Here is a 20339-nt window from a genome sequence, read left to right on the forward strand (position 1 = left end):
AAGAATATTTAAGCCAGATCATGCGAAAACAACAAACCCATATTACTACATACATTCATGCTCTATGAAAACAAAAAATACAACAAATTATGTCAAATAAATGGTTTTTCCTTTTTCCCTCAACAAAAATACAAAGAACTTTTTTATGGGGGGATTTGTAAGATGTATTTAACACTCTTATTGGGATGGATCTTAACTTGGCAACGACAGATGATCCCTACACTGTGGACACAATCGATTGAAGTGTCTAAAACACAAATTCATTCTAGTTCTGACTTAATTTCTATGGTATTTAAAACTACAATTGCTCCTCTTCGATTTGCAGATCGGTGGAGAAAACGTACATATCCCGACGCCTGGCGAAAAGCATTTCCTGCCGCTTGGGATGAGTGGCTAAAGAGTGGACTACTCCGCCATTATCACCTGAGGGATTTTACCAATGGGTTATTATATAGTTGATATAGCACTACAATAACCATACTTATGCGTATCCGCTGCAGAACTTTGGTTTCGAGCAGGTCGTAGACGAAGGCATCTCCATCACTGGAGCCAGTGACTATGTGAGCATCGTTCGCCAGTATGCCGCACTCGATGTGGTAGTCATCTCCGCGGTGTCCCTTGTACTCGGAGAGCAGACCTCCAGTCTCGCAGTCCAGCAGTCGCACCACACTGTCCTGGCAGCCCGCCACCAGGCATTGCTCATCCCGCGTCTGCGCCAGATAGGTGATGGGTTCGCCCACCTTGTCGCAGGTCAGCTCGCCCACCCGAATGTCGTAGGTCCGCACACAGCCGTCCAGGGAAGCGGCGTAGATGCGGTTCTCGTTTGTGGCCACCGTGGTGATGCAGTCGCGGGCCTCCTTCATCACCTGGACGGGGTCTAGGCGGCGCGTTCGAATGTCCCAGCACATGACGGCGTTGTCCCTGCCCCCGGAAATGGCCACGGAGGAGTCCTCGTTGAAGCAGACGCAACGGACGCCACCAGCGTGGCCTCGCAGTCGGCGAACTGGGGCTCCTGGAATTGATATTAGATATTTATTAGTGTATTTTTTATTTAAATCCCTGATTTCTTTTTGTCTTAAGAAGTTAAGATATTTTCTTTTTTAATGTTTTATAAAAATGGTATTTATGCTTTTTTAAATATTTTATAATGGGTGTGATTCAATATTTTTTACAAATGATAATTAAATTGAATAATATAAATAATAATCCTACTAACTTAATTGTGTAAAGAATATTTTAAATTCTTGAAGTAAATCTTCCTTGAAGTGATGATTGAAACCATATTAAATCTAAAGAATTTGAGTGTTTCTAACTCACCAGTAGACACATCCCAGTAGATGATGCTCTTGTCCAAGCTGGCGGAGACAATATAGCTGCTATCACAGCTTCCCTGAAATAAGGGTAACATATATTAAATAAATAAAAATTAATTTAATTTAAGGGTATTAGGTTTAGGTACCGCCGCATCCGTGACTTCGTCTGCATGACCTCCGTAAGTCTTGAGGAGCAGTCCTGAAACAGGGTTCCAGAGTTTTATCTTCTTGTCGGAGCCACAGCTCAAGCAATAGGTGCCATCAACTAAATAAATATATTTTATGAAAACATATTAAACATTTTGGTTAGTTCTTTGCAATAAATTAATATAAAAGGCCTTACCATTATAGCGCACAGCGCGGACTGCTCCTTGCTTGCAGTCAATTGTGGTTTTAACACTAAAGTTCTCAAATTCCGGCATATTTCATAAATAATAGTAAACAATTCCTTTCCTTCAAAAAAGGTAAACAAAATAGCGGTGGGTGTTTTCGAAACATCGATATATGGCAGGGCAATGAGGCAATATATCGATAGCCCAACCAAACCATTTTATAATTTATAAATAATTTTTGTAAACACTAACATAGATGGCTGCGCATTCCAAAAGCTTCAAAACAAACTGACCTTTGACATAGACAATTCAACGGAACATGCAAACATACAAAAAGTAAAAGAAAAATTCAAACATTGAAAGCGCGCCAGTTTCGAAATGGCGCCGTGGTGACTTCGCTGGTGGTGTGGTGAGTTCCTGGCAGCCGAAGAATGGGGAGTTGGTGAAGGCGCCAATAAATTTGACCAGCAAAAGCGAAACGGAAACGTGCCAGAAACAGGAAAAGCGCGAGGAATCTTGGCAATAACAACCAGTGCGCATGCTGCAGGCCAATTCTTGGACTAGCCAACGAACATATAAAGCCGCAGATAGATCAGGGTAAGGGGTATTTACGGAATACCAAGGAAATCCAGCTGATTTTGCCGGCTTACAGCTGACTTTGTTGTTGTGTTTCATGATACTTTGCAGATGGCCAGCAAGCGGCTGATGCTCGACGTGGAGGAGGAGGAGGCGGGTGGCGGGGAGGCGGCTTGTGGCCGGGAGAAGTTAGAAGATGGGCAGGAATACCAGGCCAAGAGGCGCAAGCCCGCCGGCCAACAGGAGACTCCGCTGCAAAAGATGCTCAAGCGGCACCTTCCCGCCAGTTCCCTTCTGTCGCCCATAACCGAACTGTCGCAGAATATGCGTGGAGCCCGACTCGATGGCACACCCAAGTCCACCCAGAGGGGCCAGCAGACGACCAGGACGCTCCACACCTTCGATAGCCTCTCCTCGCGCACCCTTAGCAGCTTCAGCAGCTCCTGTTCCAGTTACGATTCTGGCAACTCCCTGGACGATGAGTACCTTGCCATGTTTGAGCTGGATTCGGCCGAGGACCAGCAGTTGGAGCTACCCGATGACCTGGAGGTCCTTCTTAGCGGGCAGCTCAAATCGGATGGCAATCCTGAGAAGGAAGAAGCCGCCAGCAAACCACGTTCTTTGCGACGCTGCCTGAGTTTGATGCCCAGCAATCAACCAGAGGATGAGGAGGCATCGAGCCAAGGCACCGCCAACATGGCTTCCAAAAAGCTGCAGGCCAGGACCCTCTCCATGAACGATGCCGAGATCATGAGCGCCCTGGGCGATGAGCCCGAGTTGATTGGAGATCTCAGCAAGCCCTGCACACTGCCCTGTTTGGTCACGGGCGTCAGACATCGCGATTTGAAGACCATCTCCAGTGAGACACTGGCCAGGCTGATTCAAGGCGAATTCGACCAGCAGTTGGGCAGCCAAGGTGGCTACGAGATCATCGACTGTCGTTATCCCTACGAGTTCCTAGGCGGGCACATACAAGGAGCGAGGAATCTATACACACGCGGGCAGATACAGGAAGCTTTTCCCCCTCTGACAGAGAATCAGGAGGACCGTCGCATCTATGTGTTCCACTGCGAGTTCTCCTCGGAACGGGGCCCCAAACTATTGCGCTTCCTGCGCAGCAACGACAGGAGCCAGCATGCTCACAACTACCCGGCATTGGACTACCCCGAGCTGTATATCCTGCACAATGGCTACAAGGAGTTCTTCGGCCTGTACGCCCAGCTGTGCGACCCCAGCCAATACGTGCCCATGCTGGCGCCAGCGCACAACGATGAGTTCCGATACTTCCGAGCCAAGACCAAGTCCTGGCAGTGCGGTGAGGGTGGGGACAGTGGCATCGGCGGTGGAGGCTCCCGAGGCCTCCGGAAGTCACGATCCCGCCTGCTCTACGCCGAGTAAGGTCTGCCGGGCTCCAGATAAAATATCCCATCCGATCTGCCTGCCAGGTGCCCACTGAGATCTCTAGCAGAACCAACGGATGCCCTCTTTTACCACTCAACAATATGTTTTCTTTAAGGACGCAAATTTTTTGTTTATTTCTCGTTGCGTTATTCAAATGTTGTGAAAGCCCTTTAGACTTACTTGTACATGTTTAGTTCCAATTCCGGAGTTTGGATTTTAGTTATTCGTTGTGTGAAAACGGGAACAAGAACTGGAAATGGTTACATGTTCTCTAGTCAGTGAAAGTGAAATTTTCGAAATTTATGTTAGTTAATTTTGTGTTCGGCATTCATTAGTTAAGTTGAAAAAGAATTTAGTGTTTAGTTATAGTTTTAATAAACCAAATTGATTTAAATATGTATGAATACAAGCCAAGCTGAAACTATTTATTTTTCATAAATTTATATTTTTCAAGTTTCAAGTTCAAAACAAAATTATTTTACTCTAATTAAAAATATTCATATAAATATGTGTAAGCAAAATTAAAGATTTTTTAGTCAATAAGGTTTAAGGAAAACCGGAAGTATCTTTAGTAACCAACAAAAATGTGATACAATGAAAAGAATCCAATTTTTGAAGACGCTATTAAACGTCAATGTGCCATTAAATATAATTTAAATTAAAAATAGTCAAACACTAATGGATCTCAACATAGGAATCTATAGAATTAATAAACCTTATTACTTATTTTTTAACAAACTGATTTTGGTGTTACTAAGAGTTAAGTTTAAATTATAGTTTGTGGCTAAAGCCCGCGAACGAATTACTTATTAATCTAAAGGATAACATTACATTTGATTTTATTAAATGAAGCCATCAGAAAAAACAAGCTACGAATTGGTTTTAATTTATTTTATATTCGCTTCTCTCTATTCCTGTAGGTTCGCGACGAAATTTTTAATTTCGGCAAACATTCGTAAAGAAACATGGTTGGTATACAGACTTATTTATTCAGCCGATTAAGCATTTCTCGTTGATCCCATGGCTGCCAAAGTAAAAAAAGTATGAATTTCCAGAAAACATTTTTATTTGTTTTTCATTTTTAACAATGCTGACACGCGTAATGTCAAATAATTTACAATTTTCAATTCGAGAGATTCTCCGACCAGGGTTTCAGAAAATAAGGAAAGTAACTTTGATGGCTTATAAAAATAAATTCAGCTTGTACCAAAATAATGTACTTCAAGTTTGACTCTGTTCATTTCTTAGCCAACTTATATCTCACATAAGCTGTTATTTTTCATTCCAAGGGGTAAAACACTATGTCACAGGTCCAAAGGGACCCTAATCATCTTCCGTAGTCGCTTCGAAGGGCGCCTTGCAGCCGGCCTTTTCGTAAAACTCCAACGGCAGGGGATCATCATTGTCGTAATAGTCGGAGTCACGAGAACAACTGGGACCCAGTTCCAACTTCACCATCTTCTCGCGCCAAAAGTCGAGAAGCTCCCGCTTGAGGACCTCATCCCTCAGCTCAACAATCCAGCCGTTGAACTCGTCTGGGCCGTAGAAACCAGCATCGCCCTTGTACTCCTGCAACAGCTCGGCGGCCTTGTCCTGATCCTCGTTCGAGGGAGTGCCGTCGAAGAGCAGCTTCCAGATGATCTCCCTGGCGGCGGCGGCCATCTTCCTCACGCTGGCGTGGTGCACGCTGTCCGGCACAATGATTTTGGTCAGGACGAAGCGCTTCATCAGCGAGCGGTACTCCTCGAGCGGGTTTTCCTTGGTGATTACGGCCTCGAATTCACCGGTCAAGGCGGCCCTGTCATCGGCACTGAGTTCCCCTGGAGTAGTGGGCAGCGCCGGACTATTTGGATCCTCTGAAGCGTTCTCCTCCAGAGCAGCCCGCACCTTCAGGCTGGCTGCAAACGGAGCCGTACAGCCGGCATGGGCGTAGAACTCCAGCGGTGGTGTGTCATCACTGTCGAACAGATCGCAGTCGCGTGACCAACAGGGACCCAACTGCTTCTTCACCAGGACTTCGCGCCAAAAGTCGAGCAGCTCCTTCTTGAGGACCTCGTCCCTCAGCTTGACAATCCACTCGTTGTAGGGCGTTGGGTCGTAGAAGCAGGCGTCGCCGCGGTACTCCTCCAGCAGTTGGGTGGCCTTCTCCACGTTCGATGGCGCAGCATTGGCTTCGTCGAACAGCAGCCGCCAGATGACGTCACGCGCCGATGCAGCCGTCCGATCGAAATTCTCCTTGGTGACATCATCGTCCACGATTTCGTCCACCTGCACACGTGTCTCGATGAGCTTCTGGTAGTCCTTCACAGGATCCTCCAGGCCAATGGTGTAATCATTCTGTGGCGGCAATAGTTATGGTTATTTGTTTACATGCGAATAGTTTGTTTGGCTTTTAGTAACCTGTGGAACCTTCTCCGCCGTTGCCATTTTGTCGGTTTGTGCGTCTTCGGCCTTTCGCTTGGACATGCCCCTTGGGATTATCTGGCGATTTAAAATACTTCTCCGTATAGTATTTCGAATTATTGGGATAATATTGCGGCTATTGTCGGCAAAAGGTGGGATGACTAATTTGTATGATCAACGCTTGCTTTTGCAGGCGAACGTATGTATGAACGGATGTGCAAAATACTTAAATAGTAGGGGAGCTCCTTGGTTAGTATTTTACCTAGGGGCATTCACGCCAGTGTGAGTACCCCCAACAACTAAAAAATAGATCGGTTGGAATTCGTATAGTTGTACATTTCTCCACAAAATTCCAACCGAAGAAAGATTTTTGTATCACCCCCTTTAACTACTATATTACAAATATCAATATAATTTTTTCTCATTATGCATTATATTTTATTTGAAACAAATAAAAGCTGATATAAAATAATAATATATATTTATAAAAGAGGGGCGCTGAAACGTTATTTAAATTAAATAAATCTATTTTTATAATTTATTTCAATGAAAATCGTAGAAACTTATATAATCTATTAATCCATATTCAACACATAATTATATTAACATAAAACAGCACATTTATTTCTTTGATTTTGAATTGATAGCTTTAAGCGCAACAATTGATTTTATGCTTAAATTATTGTAGCCCCAAATTAATTAAATTTTACACGGTGTTTAAAAATAAAACATTTTAGAATACAATCATTTAAATTCTTTTTTAAGTTAGTGTAATTTATGTGTTAAATATGGATTAATATGTTATGTAAGTCCCTCATTGATTCCTTCGATTTTGAATTGATAGCTTTAGACCCAACAATTGATTTAATGTTTAAATTATGGTAGCCCCAAATTAATTAAATTTCAAGCTGTGTTTAAAAAATAGAACATTGTAAAAAACAATCATTTAAATGTACAACTTTTAAAATTTGAACGGATTCAAAAAAGGATCAAAATAGTAGTTCTGGTATTTTTAGGTATTTGCAAAATACCACGCAGAGATTTCCAGACCTCAACTATCGATAGGTTTCTTCCTCTTCGACAGCAAGAGGCGTTTTAAGTTCAACCTATCGATAGATTCGTCTGAAATTTTTTTCGTGAGCAGAGCAGGTCGCAACGTCTATTTCAATTACAAGTAATTTACACCTGGCAAACGCTGGAAAATTGTGCAATCTTGTGCTGCAGGCTGCGAGGATCCTTTTCCCCCGAAACTAAAGTGAATTTGATTGATTTTAACCCATTGGTTCCGCCTCGCGTTGCCCGTGTGAGTTTGCGTGTGTGTGTGAGAGACTGTGTGCGACAAAGAAATTTGAGGTTAAGCAGCAAGCGAACTTCGCGTTAATGTTGCCCCAAAGCCAGCGATTGCCAATCATATGCAATATAAAACACTTATAAAACAGTCGAACTGAAGATACAGTCAATTAGAGTGGCAAAAGAGAGTTGTGGCCGTACACACACAAGGAAATTGCATTCGTGGAATTCGTGTCTGTGAGAGTCGAGCGGTGCGTCACTGTGTGCGTGTGGACGTGAATTCAATTTTCTCGTGCACGAAAAGCAACAAAAAAGCTTCAAAAGTTATACTCAAATGTGTATGGCAATTGTGGTAAGTGTGGGTGGGGATCCGCTAAAACCACGTATTTTCAAATAATACATTTCATTGTTACAAATTGTTCCAAACGGCACTGGGCACCCACACACCGAGAGCCACGAAGGGGGTGTGCATGTGTGCGTTGGCATTTACTTTTGTTTTTTTTTCCTATTCACAATTTGTATGCCTTAAATTTTAACGATTTTCCGGTTTCAAATAGAGCATATACTGATTTTTACAATTATACGAATATTGCACATATGATGCAGGTTTGGAATACTTAAAATACCCTTCTATACTTTCTCCCAAGGTCTGTAATAGTTAGCTTAAAAGCCTGCTAAGAATATTAATATTATATTAGTATCTAACAGATAAATGAAAAAAATTGGAATGACTTTATATCTTTTTTGGAAAATATTACGAAATATTAAACATCTTAAAGTTAAAATGTGGGGCAGTCCCAAAATAAAAAACCTTTATTCCACTGTAAGAATTTGTTATACTTTTAATAAGTATTAACTGGTAAATCTATAAAGATCAACCGAAAATAGGCTAATAAAACATAAAAGAATATATATTCATATTAAAATAAATGAATGCTATAGATGATGTGAAATAGGAAAAGCATGCTAGTCCAAGAAAAAACGAAAGTAGTTTCTTTTCAAGTCTTTTTTAAGACTTATGTTCATCCTCCTGCTGTCAGTGCAGATGAAAAGATTTTCCTATAATGAATAAAAAACGCATAAGAGATGAAAAATGGTTTCATCATAGAAAGAGCAATTACACACCAAATTAAATATGTAAACGCACTCATTTCACTTTCGTTTGACCCAGTTACCTGGCTAACTTCTGTCGCCAGACGAGAGTATCTGACCCAGTTTAGCATCCGAATGGAACCAGGGCAGGCCAGGAACTGCTAGCCATGCCCCAGTGAAACTTCTAACACTGGGCGCCTCCTATTACCATGTTTTTTGTGGCAGTTCCTACATACGTCATTCGCAGTGTACATACACTGAGAAACACATAATATCTAATCTGCGACGACATTTTAGGCAGATTTATCATATCAAAGTGAGAGCAAACAGTAAACAAAAGCCGCAGCCAAGAGATTCGAATTCTGAGCGAAATGGCCCAATCAGTTGGCACTTTATACCGAGCAAATGTGGACGTAGCACAATTGTAGTGGAAAGGTTTCCTTCTTCGCCCACAACATTTCGATTTCCCCAACCAGTTACTCAACAAGGTTTGGCTTTGATTTGCTGCTATCTCTACCTGTCGCACTTTTGCGACTGCGTTTATCTCGATCGCAATGTTTGCTAATCGATATCTGTGAATTGCGTCAATTGGAATGGAAAGAGCGCAAAAAACAACCCGGCAACAAAAAACTTGAGGGCACATACCCACGGGAGTTCATTTATTTCCCAACTGGGGGTTGAATATCACGCCGAGATCAAATTTTCAAACCAATTCTCTTGTCTGATTTATTTTCCTCTCCGCTTTATTTCCGTTTGGGGTCTCTTGTCCTTGAACAAGTTCAATGATATTACCCCGGTCAGACAAACAAAAAAAAAGATCTCATTCGGCTGAGTGTTGATTTTCTCTCATTATTTATTCGTGATAAAAAACAGGAGCGCAGAGATAAGCGTATCAAACGGGGAGAACCTTTTAAAGATCCGGTTTATCGCAAATTTTCCCAACGAGTTCAAAGAAAGACGTCATCAGTTAGCAGACCATTTACACATTTCTGATAATTAAAAAAAATTTAAAAATATATATTTTAAAAATATGCTATACTGTTAGGATAATACATCTTTTATGTTGGTTCCTCAAAAACTATCTGTATTTTGGCATAATAGTAAACTACCCATTTAATCTCGTAAACAACCCTATCTTACACTTTATAAAATTCGATTTTCTTATCGAAATTATTCAGAAGTGCTCGAACGATAAACCCGGCACAGGGGTAAAAATAAAGATAGAGATTACGTATACGCCTGTGTATTCAGTTTCCTCTTTTTCCCATTCCAGTCTGCATTTCGTTGTCTGTTTTCTGCGTTTATCTGCTTTCCACCAGTTCTCAAATGTTCTATATTCCAACACACACAAGTATCAATTGAATTCTTGGAGATATATGAAAGAATTTACGATCATTAAAGAGTTGCCACCAATTTGTTTGAGGTCATATTGATTAATGGGAATTTATGGGTTCTCGGAGCGTCTTGAGGAACGCTTCTTTGCTACACCAAGCTGGCACTCAACTGCGAACTATCCCTACACATTGCTAATTAGAACTTGCGATGTGGAAAGAGAGTCGCTGGGAACTTTCAGACTTTTGTTCCTGGTTATATGTCATGGGGCTGTATTTTTACTGCTGTCACGTTTTGGCAGCTTGTGTGCAGAATTTCACCAACACATGTCATATCCAAAAATAGACCAAAAAACAAACAACAAAGCATGCAATACGATTTACAAACGTCAGTGGGCGCTGGGGGGCGGTGGCAGGGAAATGGGGCAAATGCCACCGCCCACCGACGACCACCGCCCACATTATTCTATATATAGTGCGCGCGGCTTGTCCCCAATAGTTTTGCCCTGCCCTTGGTTAGGGCAAAACACCCAAAACTAGCAAGTAAAACGACAATTTGCCAGTGCCAACCCTGCACTCCTCCTTGTCTCTGAATCAACCTTGAAGGACGTGCAGTTCGTGGCAGAGACATGCATTTGATAATTGCGCTAACAAAACCAGATTGTCTATTATTATTTATTGTTTTTGTTACGTTTTTGTTGTGTAAAAACCAAACAACAACAGCTGTTGCTCGATAAAAAGACGATGACGCATAAGAAGCCGCCTGTGGTGCGTCACGAAAACCATAGTCGACCACTTGGCAACCAAAAGACGGTTGGGTTTTTAGTTGCCCCATAGCTGCCATTTCCTGCTCATCTCCTCCTCGGCCAGGATGCACACAGCGAAGCTTCGGGGCGAATTCAAAATTTCCATTATGGCGAAATAACGAAATTAAGGATGGGAGTGAGTTGTGGTGGCCATGGGATGGGATGGTCAGGCCCCTCTTCCATTGGCAGTCGCAAAATCAATAACTCGGGACTTGGACCCAGTCCCATTTTGAGTTGCTTGCTCTGCCCGAAGCGAAGCATTGTCGGTCGGACATTTGTTTTTGCGGTCTATTTGTCTATCTTGGTTTCCTAATACCTGAGGTTTCCTGTCCTGAGAACTTGTGTGTCTTATGGGTATTTGGCTTGATTAACTAAGGTAAACAGAACTTTGACAACCCTACAGGTTGGGCTTTCAGAAGTTTAGTAGATATGATTAGTTAGCTGATAAATATTCCGAACCAAGTAGATCTGTAAAATTTTTTAAATAAAGTGTACTTCGACCTTAAATTAGTTGTACCATGATTAAAGATTTATAAATCTTTAAAATAATTTCTTAAATTCAAGATCATATATTATTATACCAAGCTTGTTGTAAATAAATTTCCCTAAGTTTAAGATCATAAATAAATTGTATCCATCGTATTTCAGTGTAAAAAAATATCTTAATTTTATTCAAGAGAATTAAAGATCTATAAAACTTTTTAATATTATTTTCCCTTGATTCTCTAAATTCTTGTTTATTTTAAAATCTCAGAAACCCAAAATAATATTTGTATTTTTCACAGTGCTAAATATATAAAGATTTAAGTATGTCATGTCGAATATATCATTGCTATAATCGAAATTCATCAAATATATCTTCTCACCTGTTTATGCTGTCGTGAGTATTCGAAAACAGTGTTTAGTCTGCCGAGTTCCTGCTGAGTTTTATTGCTGAGGCCTGAAGAAAAAACGTTTATGAATAAGTAGCGCAATCCATTGGATTTCGGTGTATAGTGTGTCTGCGTTGTGTCTGGCGTTGCCGTCTGGTTGTATTGACACCTGTAGACAGACATTAGTTTAGTAAGTTGAGGCTTGACTGGCAGCTACCCTCATCACATTTCCCGTTAGTCATTTTCAAATTGTTTACAAGATTGTAAAAAATGATGCGATTACTCGCCGAAATGTGACTGTCTGCCTACCCAGGACTGAAGTTGAAGTCTAAACAAAAACTGAAAGCTGCCAGGCAAAAAAAGGGAACTGAATCGAAGTACTTTGAACCCCGAATCCAAGCCCAGACACACGGGGATTCAATTGTTTTGTTTTCACCTTAGGTTTCTGGGCTCCTACTTGGGTTCTTTGTTTCTCCATTGTCTGCCCCGCAGTCTATGTTGTCTGCTCCTGGTCTCGGGAAAGTCCAATCAACTTAGAGCTCAGACAAAACGCATCTGCTGCCCCGAAAAACAAGGAAAGGGAGGTGTCAGCAAAACAAATTTACCAAATGAGTTCAAGAGATTTGGTTTAATTGCAAATACATTTTGTTAAAGTGTGTTTGCTAGATTCTAAGATGTTTTAATCCGTTTTGAAAATCAGGAGGGAAAGACCATTAAAGCTAGCTACCTAGCTCATGTCATGACCTAAAATTAAGTTACCTTAAATTAAATTAAACTCAACGATGTTGGAGAATCGTATTTGTATCTATGGGCAGTCGAGTGTGACGACTACGTACAGATACATAGAAGCATATAATAAGTAACAACTATATACCCACAATTAGCTATTAGTGTCGTCATGCCATTTGCATCTCGATAAGAGTCAACTGGTTAAAGTACGACTATTCTCATATTAAGTTACATGTTTTGTGCGCTTTAGCCTTCATTAGCTGTGCATATAATAAGCCGCATTTAACTTTGTTTATTGCCCTTAAATAACAAATGACCTTGGTATTCCGCAAAATTGTATCTGTCCGCAAAACTTTCTTCAGCAGAGTTGGCGCACTTAAAAAGTGGTTTAATTAGTTATCTTAAACTATATTTTGTACTACAAAAATAAATAAAATTAAATTGAGTAATAATAAAATTATTGCTTGCTTTTATTATTTATATTTTATATATGCACTCGTTTCGAAGGCTATAGCTTTCCCACACAATTAGAACACATTATGCCCATTCAATTCCATATCCACTGCTTTTATGTCTTTATCCATTTGCAGCACTCTAAAACAGCGAGCAATTACATGAATTTATGATTCGTTTTGGCCATAAATGAAAGTGTTTTTTGGACGATGTCAACACCAGTTTGTTTTCGTGTAGGATTTATTTCGCTCTAAAACACAGCTATGTTCACAAAAATAGTGAAAGCAGGCTCCCTTTTTTTTTAATTATTCTGACATTAGGTTTTTTATCAGCTATGTACATATGTATAGTACGGATAAAATAAGTAACATAATTTTTCTGTGTTACGAAGATAACCTAAGGATGAATAAGCAAATTTATTAAACTTTTTTTTTTTGTCAAATTATAATTTATTCTGTCCGTATATTTTTAAATTCAGGAATTTGAGAGAACTTGATACTGTTGCTACAATATATAAGGTTTAACTTGTCACGCCAGAATATCCATTCCTGGTAAATAACAAATATTTGTAAATATTATTTTAACAACAAAATGGGGTTACATTGTTTTTCCCCCCATTGTTTTCGCACTGAGGACCTTTAAAGCGCTTTAAATATGCAGCAGACTGTAAAATATTTGATGGGGGCGAAGTGGGGGTGGTGGGGCAGGGAGGAAATCTGTTCGCGTGAGCGATTGGAGAGATGTGCGTCATGCGACTCGCTCTGCGCTCTCCCCGGCAGTGGAGACTTACTGCCGGAAAGAGGGACACTGGGCCGTACAAATGGGCGGCGATGAGTTGACAATCGCCAGTCGATAGCAAAACATGAGAGAGAGCTCATCGCGCAGCAATACGCGTCTGCTAAGTGTGGTAATCGCAATCGATCAACGTCTCAGAATCGACACTTGTCGATACCTAATCGAGATCCTTTCTCGCCGCATCACGGGCGATTAACGATAGGTAATTCTGATTTATCGGCCTGCAAGATTGTGCAGAACCACCGACCAGTAGTATCTAAAAACTGAGATAGGAGAGTGCCTTCCGATCGGCGGATAAAATCGATTTGGCTCTTGGCCACGGCGCCGGCCAATATCTAATCGGTATTTCATTTAGCCGCATTACAAACCCCATCGTAATCAGCAAATAATCATTGCCTTTGCGGTTACCTCGTCAAAAGTATCACAGGCTATACTGTAGCTATACAGTCGCCTGTGTGTGACTTTTCAATTTCGCCAAGACGCAAAATACAAAAAATACATTGCATAAGTCACAAGTAAAAACCGACTGGGAAATAGCATCAACAAAAAGTGTTGTTGTTGCCCACCGTGTCATGAGGTAAACACACAGACAGGCGAATCTAGTATGTGCTAGTATGTACTAGCTGCATGCAAACAACAAGTAAAAGTTTTCACTTCTATCAACAAAAAATGCTCTCTCTTCCCTCCGCCTTTTTTTTGCACCCGCTTCTTAATTAGTTCCACGCGTTTCTACAACATTCGCTGTTCAATTATGTATTCCGCTAAAATCCAAATGGCCGTTCCCGGTAACAATGGTTGGCCAAAATTTCAATAGAACTGCTCGCCTACTTTAGGCCAAAAATGCAAAAATAAACACAGGTCGCAGCGATGTGCCCGTAAAAAATGGAATATTTGCTTTAAGAGTTATCGCGTTCGTGTAGATATGCACGTTGTATATGTGTACATAGGGGAAATACATATTATACAATCATTGTTCTGGCTCTGTCTTCATTTGCGAACTCATTTTTCACATATGTGTTTCACGAACAACAGCGGAATATAAATATTGTAAATATATGTTCTTGGAAGCGAGCAGAAATTATCTTGGATCGCTTTTAGGGAATATTTTTAATGCTTTTCCTCGGAGAGCAGATGACCGACACGCCGAAAATGTGACTACAAGTTTTTAAAATATCCACTTGACTGGCGAGTTTTCTATTCTACATTTTCCTCGTTTTCCGAGATAAATTCTCGTTGATAACATTATTTTCGGGTTTCCTTTTTGCTTTCTTAATGTTGCAGAAACCTAAAAACATGATGTAGTACCATTTCCTTGTTTTTGCTATTTTCACTTCTATTCATTTTACATGTTTTGCGTTGGCATGTAATTTTTGGGAGTGCCCATCTATCGATTTTTAAAACAATGAGCCAAAAGCTTTTAGCTGCGCAAGTGGGTTGAAACACAGTTCCTCCTAATTAAAATCCAATATTTCTTCAAATTATATAAAGTCTTTTTGGGTCAGCTATTCCTAAAAATAAACCTACAATTTTAAATACATGAAAGCCATAAATATCATTCTTAAATATTGACTCTGGTATTCCATTTCTATTTGCAGTTGGTTCGACCTGTTCCCACATCTATGGAGTTTCATCTAGACAGTGCAGAATACTGCCAGGCACAGCACAAATAAAAAGTGAGTAAACTTATTTAGGCCGAGGATCTGGGCTTTTTGTTAAATTAATTGGCTCAAGTTGTGCGGGCGGGTGAGTGGGTGGCCATGGAAAGGTCACTTGACTTACTACGCGACTTAGGCGCGGTGACCTTTCTGGACAATTGCCTGCTTGACCCGCCCCCACGAGCCAAGAGCCAAGAACGAAGAGCCGCATGGATAAGAGGGCAGTGTGAGACGAAAATGGCGAAAGTCTCAATTATTTCATTGCGTGTAATTGAGCTAAATTGTTTTTTAGTTTCCCACGAATTGTTTCCAATTGAATGAACAAAGGGAAAGCCAACAAAGCAGCCCGAACCGCATAACGCCAGATTTGTCTGGAGCTCTACTCATTCTTGTCTCATTTCTTGCAGGCAGCAATCCTCAAACAAGGCGGTGATAGCCTGAGTGAACACGGTCACGGATAAGTGGAGTGGTGTGGATCAGATCAGCTACATACCGTCAACGGATCGGCTGATATCGCGACAGCAGCGGCCCGAATAAGCCAAAGTCTGTCAATCTATGGGAGAGAAAGCAAAAAACTAAATTTTTAGCATCGCGGTGATCGCAGATCATATCACAGCAAGGAGATATTTTAATTTTTAACAACGAAACTGAGAAAAAGTTGTAATATTTTCGAAAACAAAACTAAAACTGAGCCCAAATCATTTTTGTTAGCTTACAAAAAAAGTGTGACACTTAACAGGGAATCATTTTTCGGTCACTAAAAATTGCTTGATTTTCTTTGTGATAGAAGAAAAATCCAAAATTGTACTTAATTAAAGGAGAAAAACTAATTTCTACTTAAACGATAATTTAGGTTTGTGTCTTGGTGTAAATCGTTTAGCGTACGACACGAAATCAGAGTTAATTATATTTATATTTATTTTTTATACATAACACAGACATAAACTTAATTCAATTGTAAGCCTCTAACACGCTGAATTTTTAATCTAGAAATCATACAACTTCCGTTAAAGAAAAACCAATCAAATCTTTGTAAAAACCAAACAAAAACCACACCTCAGATTGTAAGAAATTAACAGACTTAACACAACAAAGTGCACACGAGCCAGACAAACTCCTTCAGAACTGCTTTTGTAATTGTTTATGAGCATCACCATGCGTCAAAAAGATCTGCGCCCAGCCCCCGCTCTAATCGAGTACAAGGGCATGAAGTTCCTAATCACCGATCGACCATCAGACATAACAATTAACCATTACATTACGGTGAGCTACCCCCGCAATTATCATCTTATTCCGGAACCCCACTAATTTTGTGTATCATTCTCGTAGGAACTGAAAAAGAACAATGTCAACACTGTGGTGCGCGTATGCGAGCCCAGTTATAACACCGACGAGCTCGAGACACAAGGCATTACTGTCAAGGACCTGGCCTTTGAGGACGGCACCTTCCCGCCTCAACAAGTCGTTGACGAGTGGTTTGAGGTCTTAAAGGATAAGTAAGTGAAATAATAAGGCTCTTGCAAGCCTTCTTGAATTCTAAACTCATTTTTGACATTGAGCGTAAGCCATTTAATTTTCACAATAAAACTGGAGCTCTGAAACTGTTTTGATGTAGCAATAATTAAATAAATAATTTAATAACCAAGTTTTATTATTTTGTAGTATTTCAAAATTTATCTTAGGATATCTTACATATTTAGTTCGGAATTAGTACAATAACAATCACAGCTCCAGTACAAATAGTTGCATTACTAATCATAGTGTAGACATATGTGATTATACTGTATTATTTTATTAAAAATACCTATAATTTCCAAGATATCGTTAACCATATTCGAAGTAAACGCGAATATACCAAAAGTAACCAAGTGATTTTAATCAATTTATTCAGTATTATTTATTGCTTTGTGCCACTCAATCGATTGATTACCAAAATATGACCAAATTTAACTCAAAATAAAAGCCAACGAAAATCGACAAGCTGCGCTAGCCACATACCCAATGAGCTGTTCAAAAAATGATCCACACTTTCAATGAGAAAATAACATTCAGAAGATGTATAGAACCCTGCTTTGTAGTCCTCGCTTTCGCCTTAGCTGCTAACTTTGTATTATTTCCAATGCTCATCAGTTATAAGTTGCTGTACAGATTTTAGTTAAATCAAAAATTCTGCACATTCCTTCTCTCATAATCTCTCTCAACGTTATCGTTTTGTAAAAACTTCGAACTCCACCCACCATAAACGACTTTGATTACCTGTAAGCTATCAAACTTGATCAACGAGAACTTACCTTACCTTCCTATATGATTCGTTTCGTGTGCTATTTTATGATACCGCTGCTGCTGTGCCCATAGTTTTAGAAAGTCCACAAGCGCCACACTATCCTACTACAAACATAAGCGATTCTCGCTCAGACACATACCAAAAACAGTTCCACCAACAACAGCAACTGCAACTGCAATAAGAACTTCAGCAACCAGAGCCAGTCTATCCGCAGCATCAGGTCGGGCCACAGATACAATTCCGCTAACAGCCAATGATAATCTCCATGATAATGGCGAGGCAGCATCGGCAATTTATAATAATACTGCATTTGTTGATAATGAAACTTGTCGGTAAGCGTAGAACTAGATTTAAAGGCCTTAGCCGAAAGCAATTTTAGTTTGTACTACTTAAAGTAAGAAGAGGTCTTTGGATCACATTGAAGTTTCTAATGGTTACGTTTTCACACATTTTAGATATCAGCAAAATCCCGAGGCTTGCGTCGCCGTACATTGCGTGGCTGGTCTGGGACGGGCTCCTGTTCTGGTTGCCTTGGCACTGATTGAATTGGGCTTAAAATACGAGGCAGCTGTGGAAATGATTAGAGAGTGAGTACTCCTTGAACTGAGCCAAATGAATCTTATTTACTCAACAATTTAATCTCTTCTAGTAAACGACGTGGGGCCATCAATGCCAAGCAGCTATCCTTCTTGGAGAAATACAAGCCAAAGGCGCGACTAAAGCACAAAAATGGCCATAAGAACTCATGTTGTGTGCAATAGATTTCCAAAACCATATGTATATTCCCACCAGATAAAAAGTGTTCATTTTTTCAAAAACAAAAAAAGATGCAAGCGGAATAGAAAAGCAAGTAAAGAAATATGAATTGATAGGCAACCAAACGAGAAACGGAAATAACCAACTACCACAGTGAACCCAAAATTATAGACGAAAAATTTGAACCACAGCCCCAGTAATTATTAAACCTCAAATCTCAAATTGAAATGTATTGGCAACAATTGTGTAATTTGTATGTATTAATTAATGTAATTTATAATGTTATTTTACGATTCGATTCAGCCACCCCATACCAAGCTAAAAAAAGAGTTTGATTTACACCCACAGCAAATACAAACAGACACGCATATATTAATTATGAACGGGCCCGTATACCCCATTAAATGGTTGTAGAAGGCTCGTTGAAGTAGAAAAACCCTGTTGTTCTGCATTAAAATATTCTGGAATAAACAAAATAACTAAATGTTAAATCAGCAAGCGAAGGGAAATATTAAAAAATTCTTTAAAGAGCAACATAGAGGAAAAGTGTAGGGAGAAAAAATATCTACTTAACAGTCGTATTCTAAAAACGGGAAAATGTACTTAATCGCATATTAGTTTGGAGCGTAGCCCCCTCAAAATCTGCTTTACTTATATTTTACTGTTTAATTTCCTCTTAAGTGACACTTTTTAGCTATTAACAAAGCAAGGCATACATCTAAATAGATACTTGATTTTTAATACACTTTATAAAAACACATTTATTTATATTAGAGCCTGCTTTTTAAATGCTAAACAAGATGCTTATTTGAAAACTACAATACCAATCAGCCTCGCACACAAGTGCATAACTCCTTGTGCATCTGTGTGTGACTCAAATATATGTATCTATATATATGTAATTAAATATACATATGTATTATGAAACTACCGAGTTTTACATTAATGACTACATACATTTAGACTCAAAAATTGCAAGCAGTAATCAAGCAAATAAAGAGAATACTTCGAACCAGCAGCAGCAACAAAAAACACGAGAAAAATTGAGAAAATGAACATGAAAAAAAATTAAACCTTATTGTAAACAACAAATTAACAAATTATTGTGTCTGAGAGGAGGCGATGAAAAAGCACGAAGAAAAAACACAAGCCGAAAATAAAAACAAATATAATGCTTACAAAATAATTTATCCAAAATATTGAATTGTAATTTTTTAAAATGTTAGTCATTACAAGGAAATAAAAATGATCTATATTAAAATTAAAAACTGACATACTAACTGGCTAATTACTTGTTATATTTTGGGTTCGACTCATCTCATCGTTTTGTAACGACTAAAAGAATTTTTATGGACTATCGACATTAAAGAATTGATAATTGATACGTTCTAATGAGATTTTATTTAGTTGAGAGAGCCAACTTCGTTCGTTCAGTTAACTACTTTCAGCTGAGGAAAACACACGAAATGTCGAACTGGAACTATTTACTTTTATTGGTTTTCTTGATGCCACGTAGCCATTGCAATGAAAACAGTGTAAGATGTGCTCTAAGCCCACAGAAAAAATATAATTTGTAACTCAAAATTATCTAAAGTCAAATAAGACTAAGCTGTTGTTTGATGAAACCGAGTATCTCCTCTACGAAATTGGTCTGCACCATAAGTCGCTGTACAGTGATAACCAATCTTGCCCCAATAGGTTTGTAAATAAGTTTGTTTAACAATTAATTATCTAATAGTATTTTTCCTTGTCTATATAAAGGTCTCAAAATGTAATAGGTTTGTCTGGTATACATTTTTTTTATAAAACATAACTTAACTAATTTGAAATATTTCAGATGTACACGGTACTGTAAGTCAATATTCATTTTATGTCTTAGAATTTGTTGGAAGTTTATTTCAACTAAGCATATGTAAAAATCGTTATATACTGTGAAAACCCCCTTTGTACGGAAACTGATTTTTTCAAGTGCTCAGTTGGAATAGTCCTCCCCTTGTTAATAATGCAATGTTCTCTTCCAGTATGTCAATGCCAGTAATTTACTGGAAACAATTCGGGACCAATATCTGTTTCTGAAGAAAACGTATAAATCTGTTTGCGCAATAAAAACAGGAGCTATATAAAGAGGCCACACTCAAGGCCCAAATTAATTGTAAAATGCTGTTTAATTAAATATTAAAATCGAAAAACCATTCAATTTTAATACATGGTTCTAAATTAATTTTTAATTGGGGGGTTTAAGTCTGCGGTC

General features: G+C 39.3%; 5 protein-coding genes across 5 annotated transcripts; 3 read left to right on the plus strand and 2 right to left on the minus strand.

Annotated features, from left to right (window-relative positions):
- Positions 1–160: 160 nt before the first annotated feature.
- LOC108032574 (WD repeat domain-containing protein 83) lies at positions 161–1813 on the minus strand. The gene is made up of 5 exons (XM_017106473.3): positions 1657–1813; positions 1460–1578; positions 1318–1390; positions 482–1012; positions 161–423 (listed from the first exon to the last, which is right to left on the minus strand). The coding sequence occupies exons 1-5, from the start codon at positions 1733–1735 to the stop codon at positions 299–301; spliced, it is 927 nt and encodes a 308-aa protein (XP_016961962.1). The 5' UTR covers positions 1736–1813; the 3' UTR covers positions 161–298.
- Positions 1814–1929: 116 nt separating this feature from the next.
- LOC108032759 (cdc25-like protein phosphatase twine) lies at positions 1930–4490 on the plus strand. The gene is made up of 2 exons (XM_017106752.3): positions 1930–2242; positions 2333–4490. Exon 2 carries the CDS (start codon positions 2333–2335, stop codon positions 3617–3619), a length of 1287 nt encoding a protein of 428 aa, XP_016962241.1. The 5' UTR covers positions 1930–2242; the 3' UTR covers positions 3620–4490.
- A 180-nt stretch (positions 4491–4670) lies between these two features.
- LOC108032825 (uncharacterized) lies at positions 4671–6239 on the minus strand. The gene is made up of 2 exons (XM_017106840.3): positions 6023–6239; positions 4671–5959 (listed from the first exon to the last, which is right to left on the minus strand). Exons 1-2 carry the CDS (start codon positions 6086–6088, stop codon positions 4946–4948), a joined length of 1080 nt encoding a protein of 359 aa, XP_016962329.1. The 5' UTR covers positions 6089–6239; the 3' UTR covers positions 4671–4945.
- A 7191-nt stretch (positions 6240–13430) lies between these two features.
- On the plus strand, positions 13431–15896 carry LOC122818819 (uncharacterized). The gene is made up of 3 exons (XM_044094070.2): positions 13431–13595; positions 14989–15066; positions 15456–15896. Exon 1 carries the CDS (start codon positions 13461–13463, stop codon positions 13587–13589), a length of 129 nt encoding a protein of 42 aa, XP_043950005.1. The 5' UTR covers positions 13431–13460; the 3' UTR covers positions 13590–13595; positions 14989–15066; positions 15456–15896.
- A 155-nt stretch (positions 15897–16051) lies between these two features.
- Positions 16052–20291, plus strand: LOC108032490 (PRL-1 phosphatase). Its single transcript, XM_017106311.3, has 8 exons — positions 16052–16311; positions 16378–16544; positions 17788–17919; positions 17982–19623; positions 19683–19786; positions 19850–19866; positions 19926–19939; positions 20110–20291. Exons 1-4 carry the CDS (start codon positions 16192–16194, stop codon positions 18091–18093), a joined length of 531 nt encoding a protein of 176 aa, XP_016961800.2. The 5' UTR covers positions 16052–16191; the 3' UTR covers positions 18094–19623; positions 19683–19786; positions 19850–19866; positions 19926–19939; positions 20110–20291.
- Positions 20292–20339: the final 48 nt, after the last annotated feature.

Source organism: Drosophila biarmipes, chromosome 2L (assembly GCF_025231255.1).
Source record: "Drosophila biarmipes strain raj3 chromosome 2L, RU_DBia_V1.1, whole genome shotgun sequence".
Classification (NCBI taxonomy): domain Eukaryota; kingdom Metazoa; phylum Arthropoda; class Insecta; order Diptera; family Drosophilidae; genus Drosophila; species Drosophila biarmipes.

What these genes read in the sequence shown, in the direction of transcription:
- LOC108032574 (XM_017106473.3), bottom strand. Translation starts at nt 1,735, where the DNA reads ATGCCGGAATTTGAGAACTTTAGTGTTAAAACCACAATTGACTGCAAG. An exon ending in CCGCGCTGTGCGCTATAATG is followed by an intron (nt 1,579 to 1,656) that starts GTAAGGCCTTTT and finishes ATATTTATTTAG; the next exon opens with TTGATGGCACCTATTGCTTG. An exon ending in TCTGCAGCGGATACGCATAA is followed by an intron (nt 424 to 481) that starts GTATGGTTATTG and finishes AAAATCCCTCAG; the next exon opens with GTGATAATGGCGGAGTAGTC.
- LOC108032490 (XM_017106311.3), top strand. Translation starts at nt 16,192, where the DNA reads ATGAGCATCACCATGCGTCAAAAAGATCTGCGCCCAGCCCCCGCTCTA. An exon ending in TTTGAGGTCTTAAAGGATAA is followed by an intron (nt 16,545 to 17,787) that starts GTAAGTGAAATA and finishes CACACATTTTAG; the next exon opens with ATATCAGCAAAATCCCGAGG. An exon ending in GCTGTGGAAATGATTAGAGA is followed by an intron (nt 17,920 to 17,981) that starts GTGAGTACTCCT and finishes AATCTCTTCTAG; the next exon opens with TAAACGACGTGGGGCCATCA.
- LOC108032825 (XM_017106840.3), bottom strand. Translation starts at nt 6,088, where the DNA reads ATGTCCAAGCGAAAGGCCGAAGACGCACAAACCGACAAAATGGCAACG. An exon ending in CGGCGGAGAAGGTTCCACAG is followed by an intron (nt 5,960 to 6,022) that starts GTTACTAAAAGC and finishes TTGCCGCCACAG; the next exon opens with AATGATTACACCATTGGCCT.
- LOC122818819 (XM_044094070.2), top strand. Translation starts at nt 13,461, where the DNA reads ATGAGAGAGAGCTCATCGCGCAGCAATACGCGTCTGCTAAGTGTGGTA.
- LOC108032759 (XM_017106752.3), top strand. Translation starts at nt 2,333, where the DNA reads ATGGCCAGCAAGCGGCTGATGCTCGACGTGGAGGAGGAGGAGGCGGGT.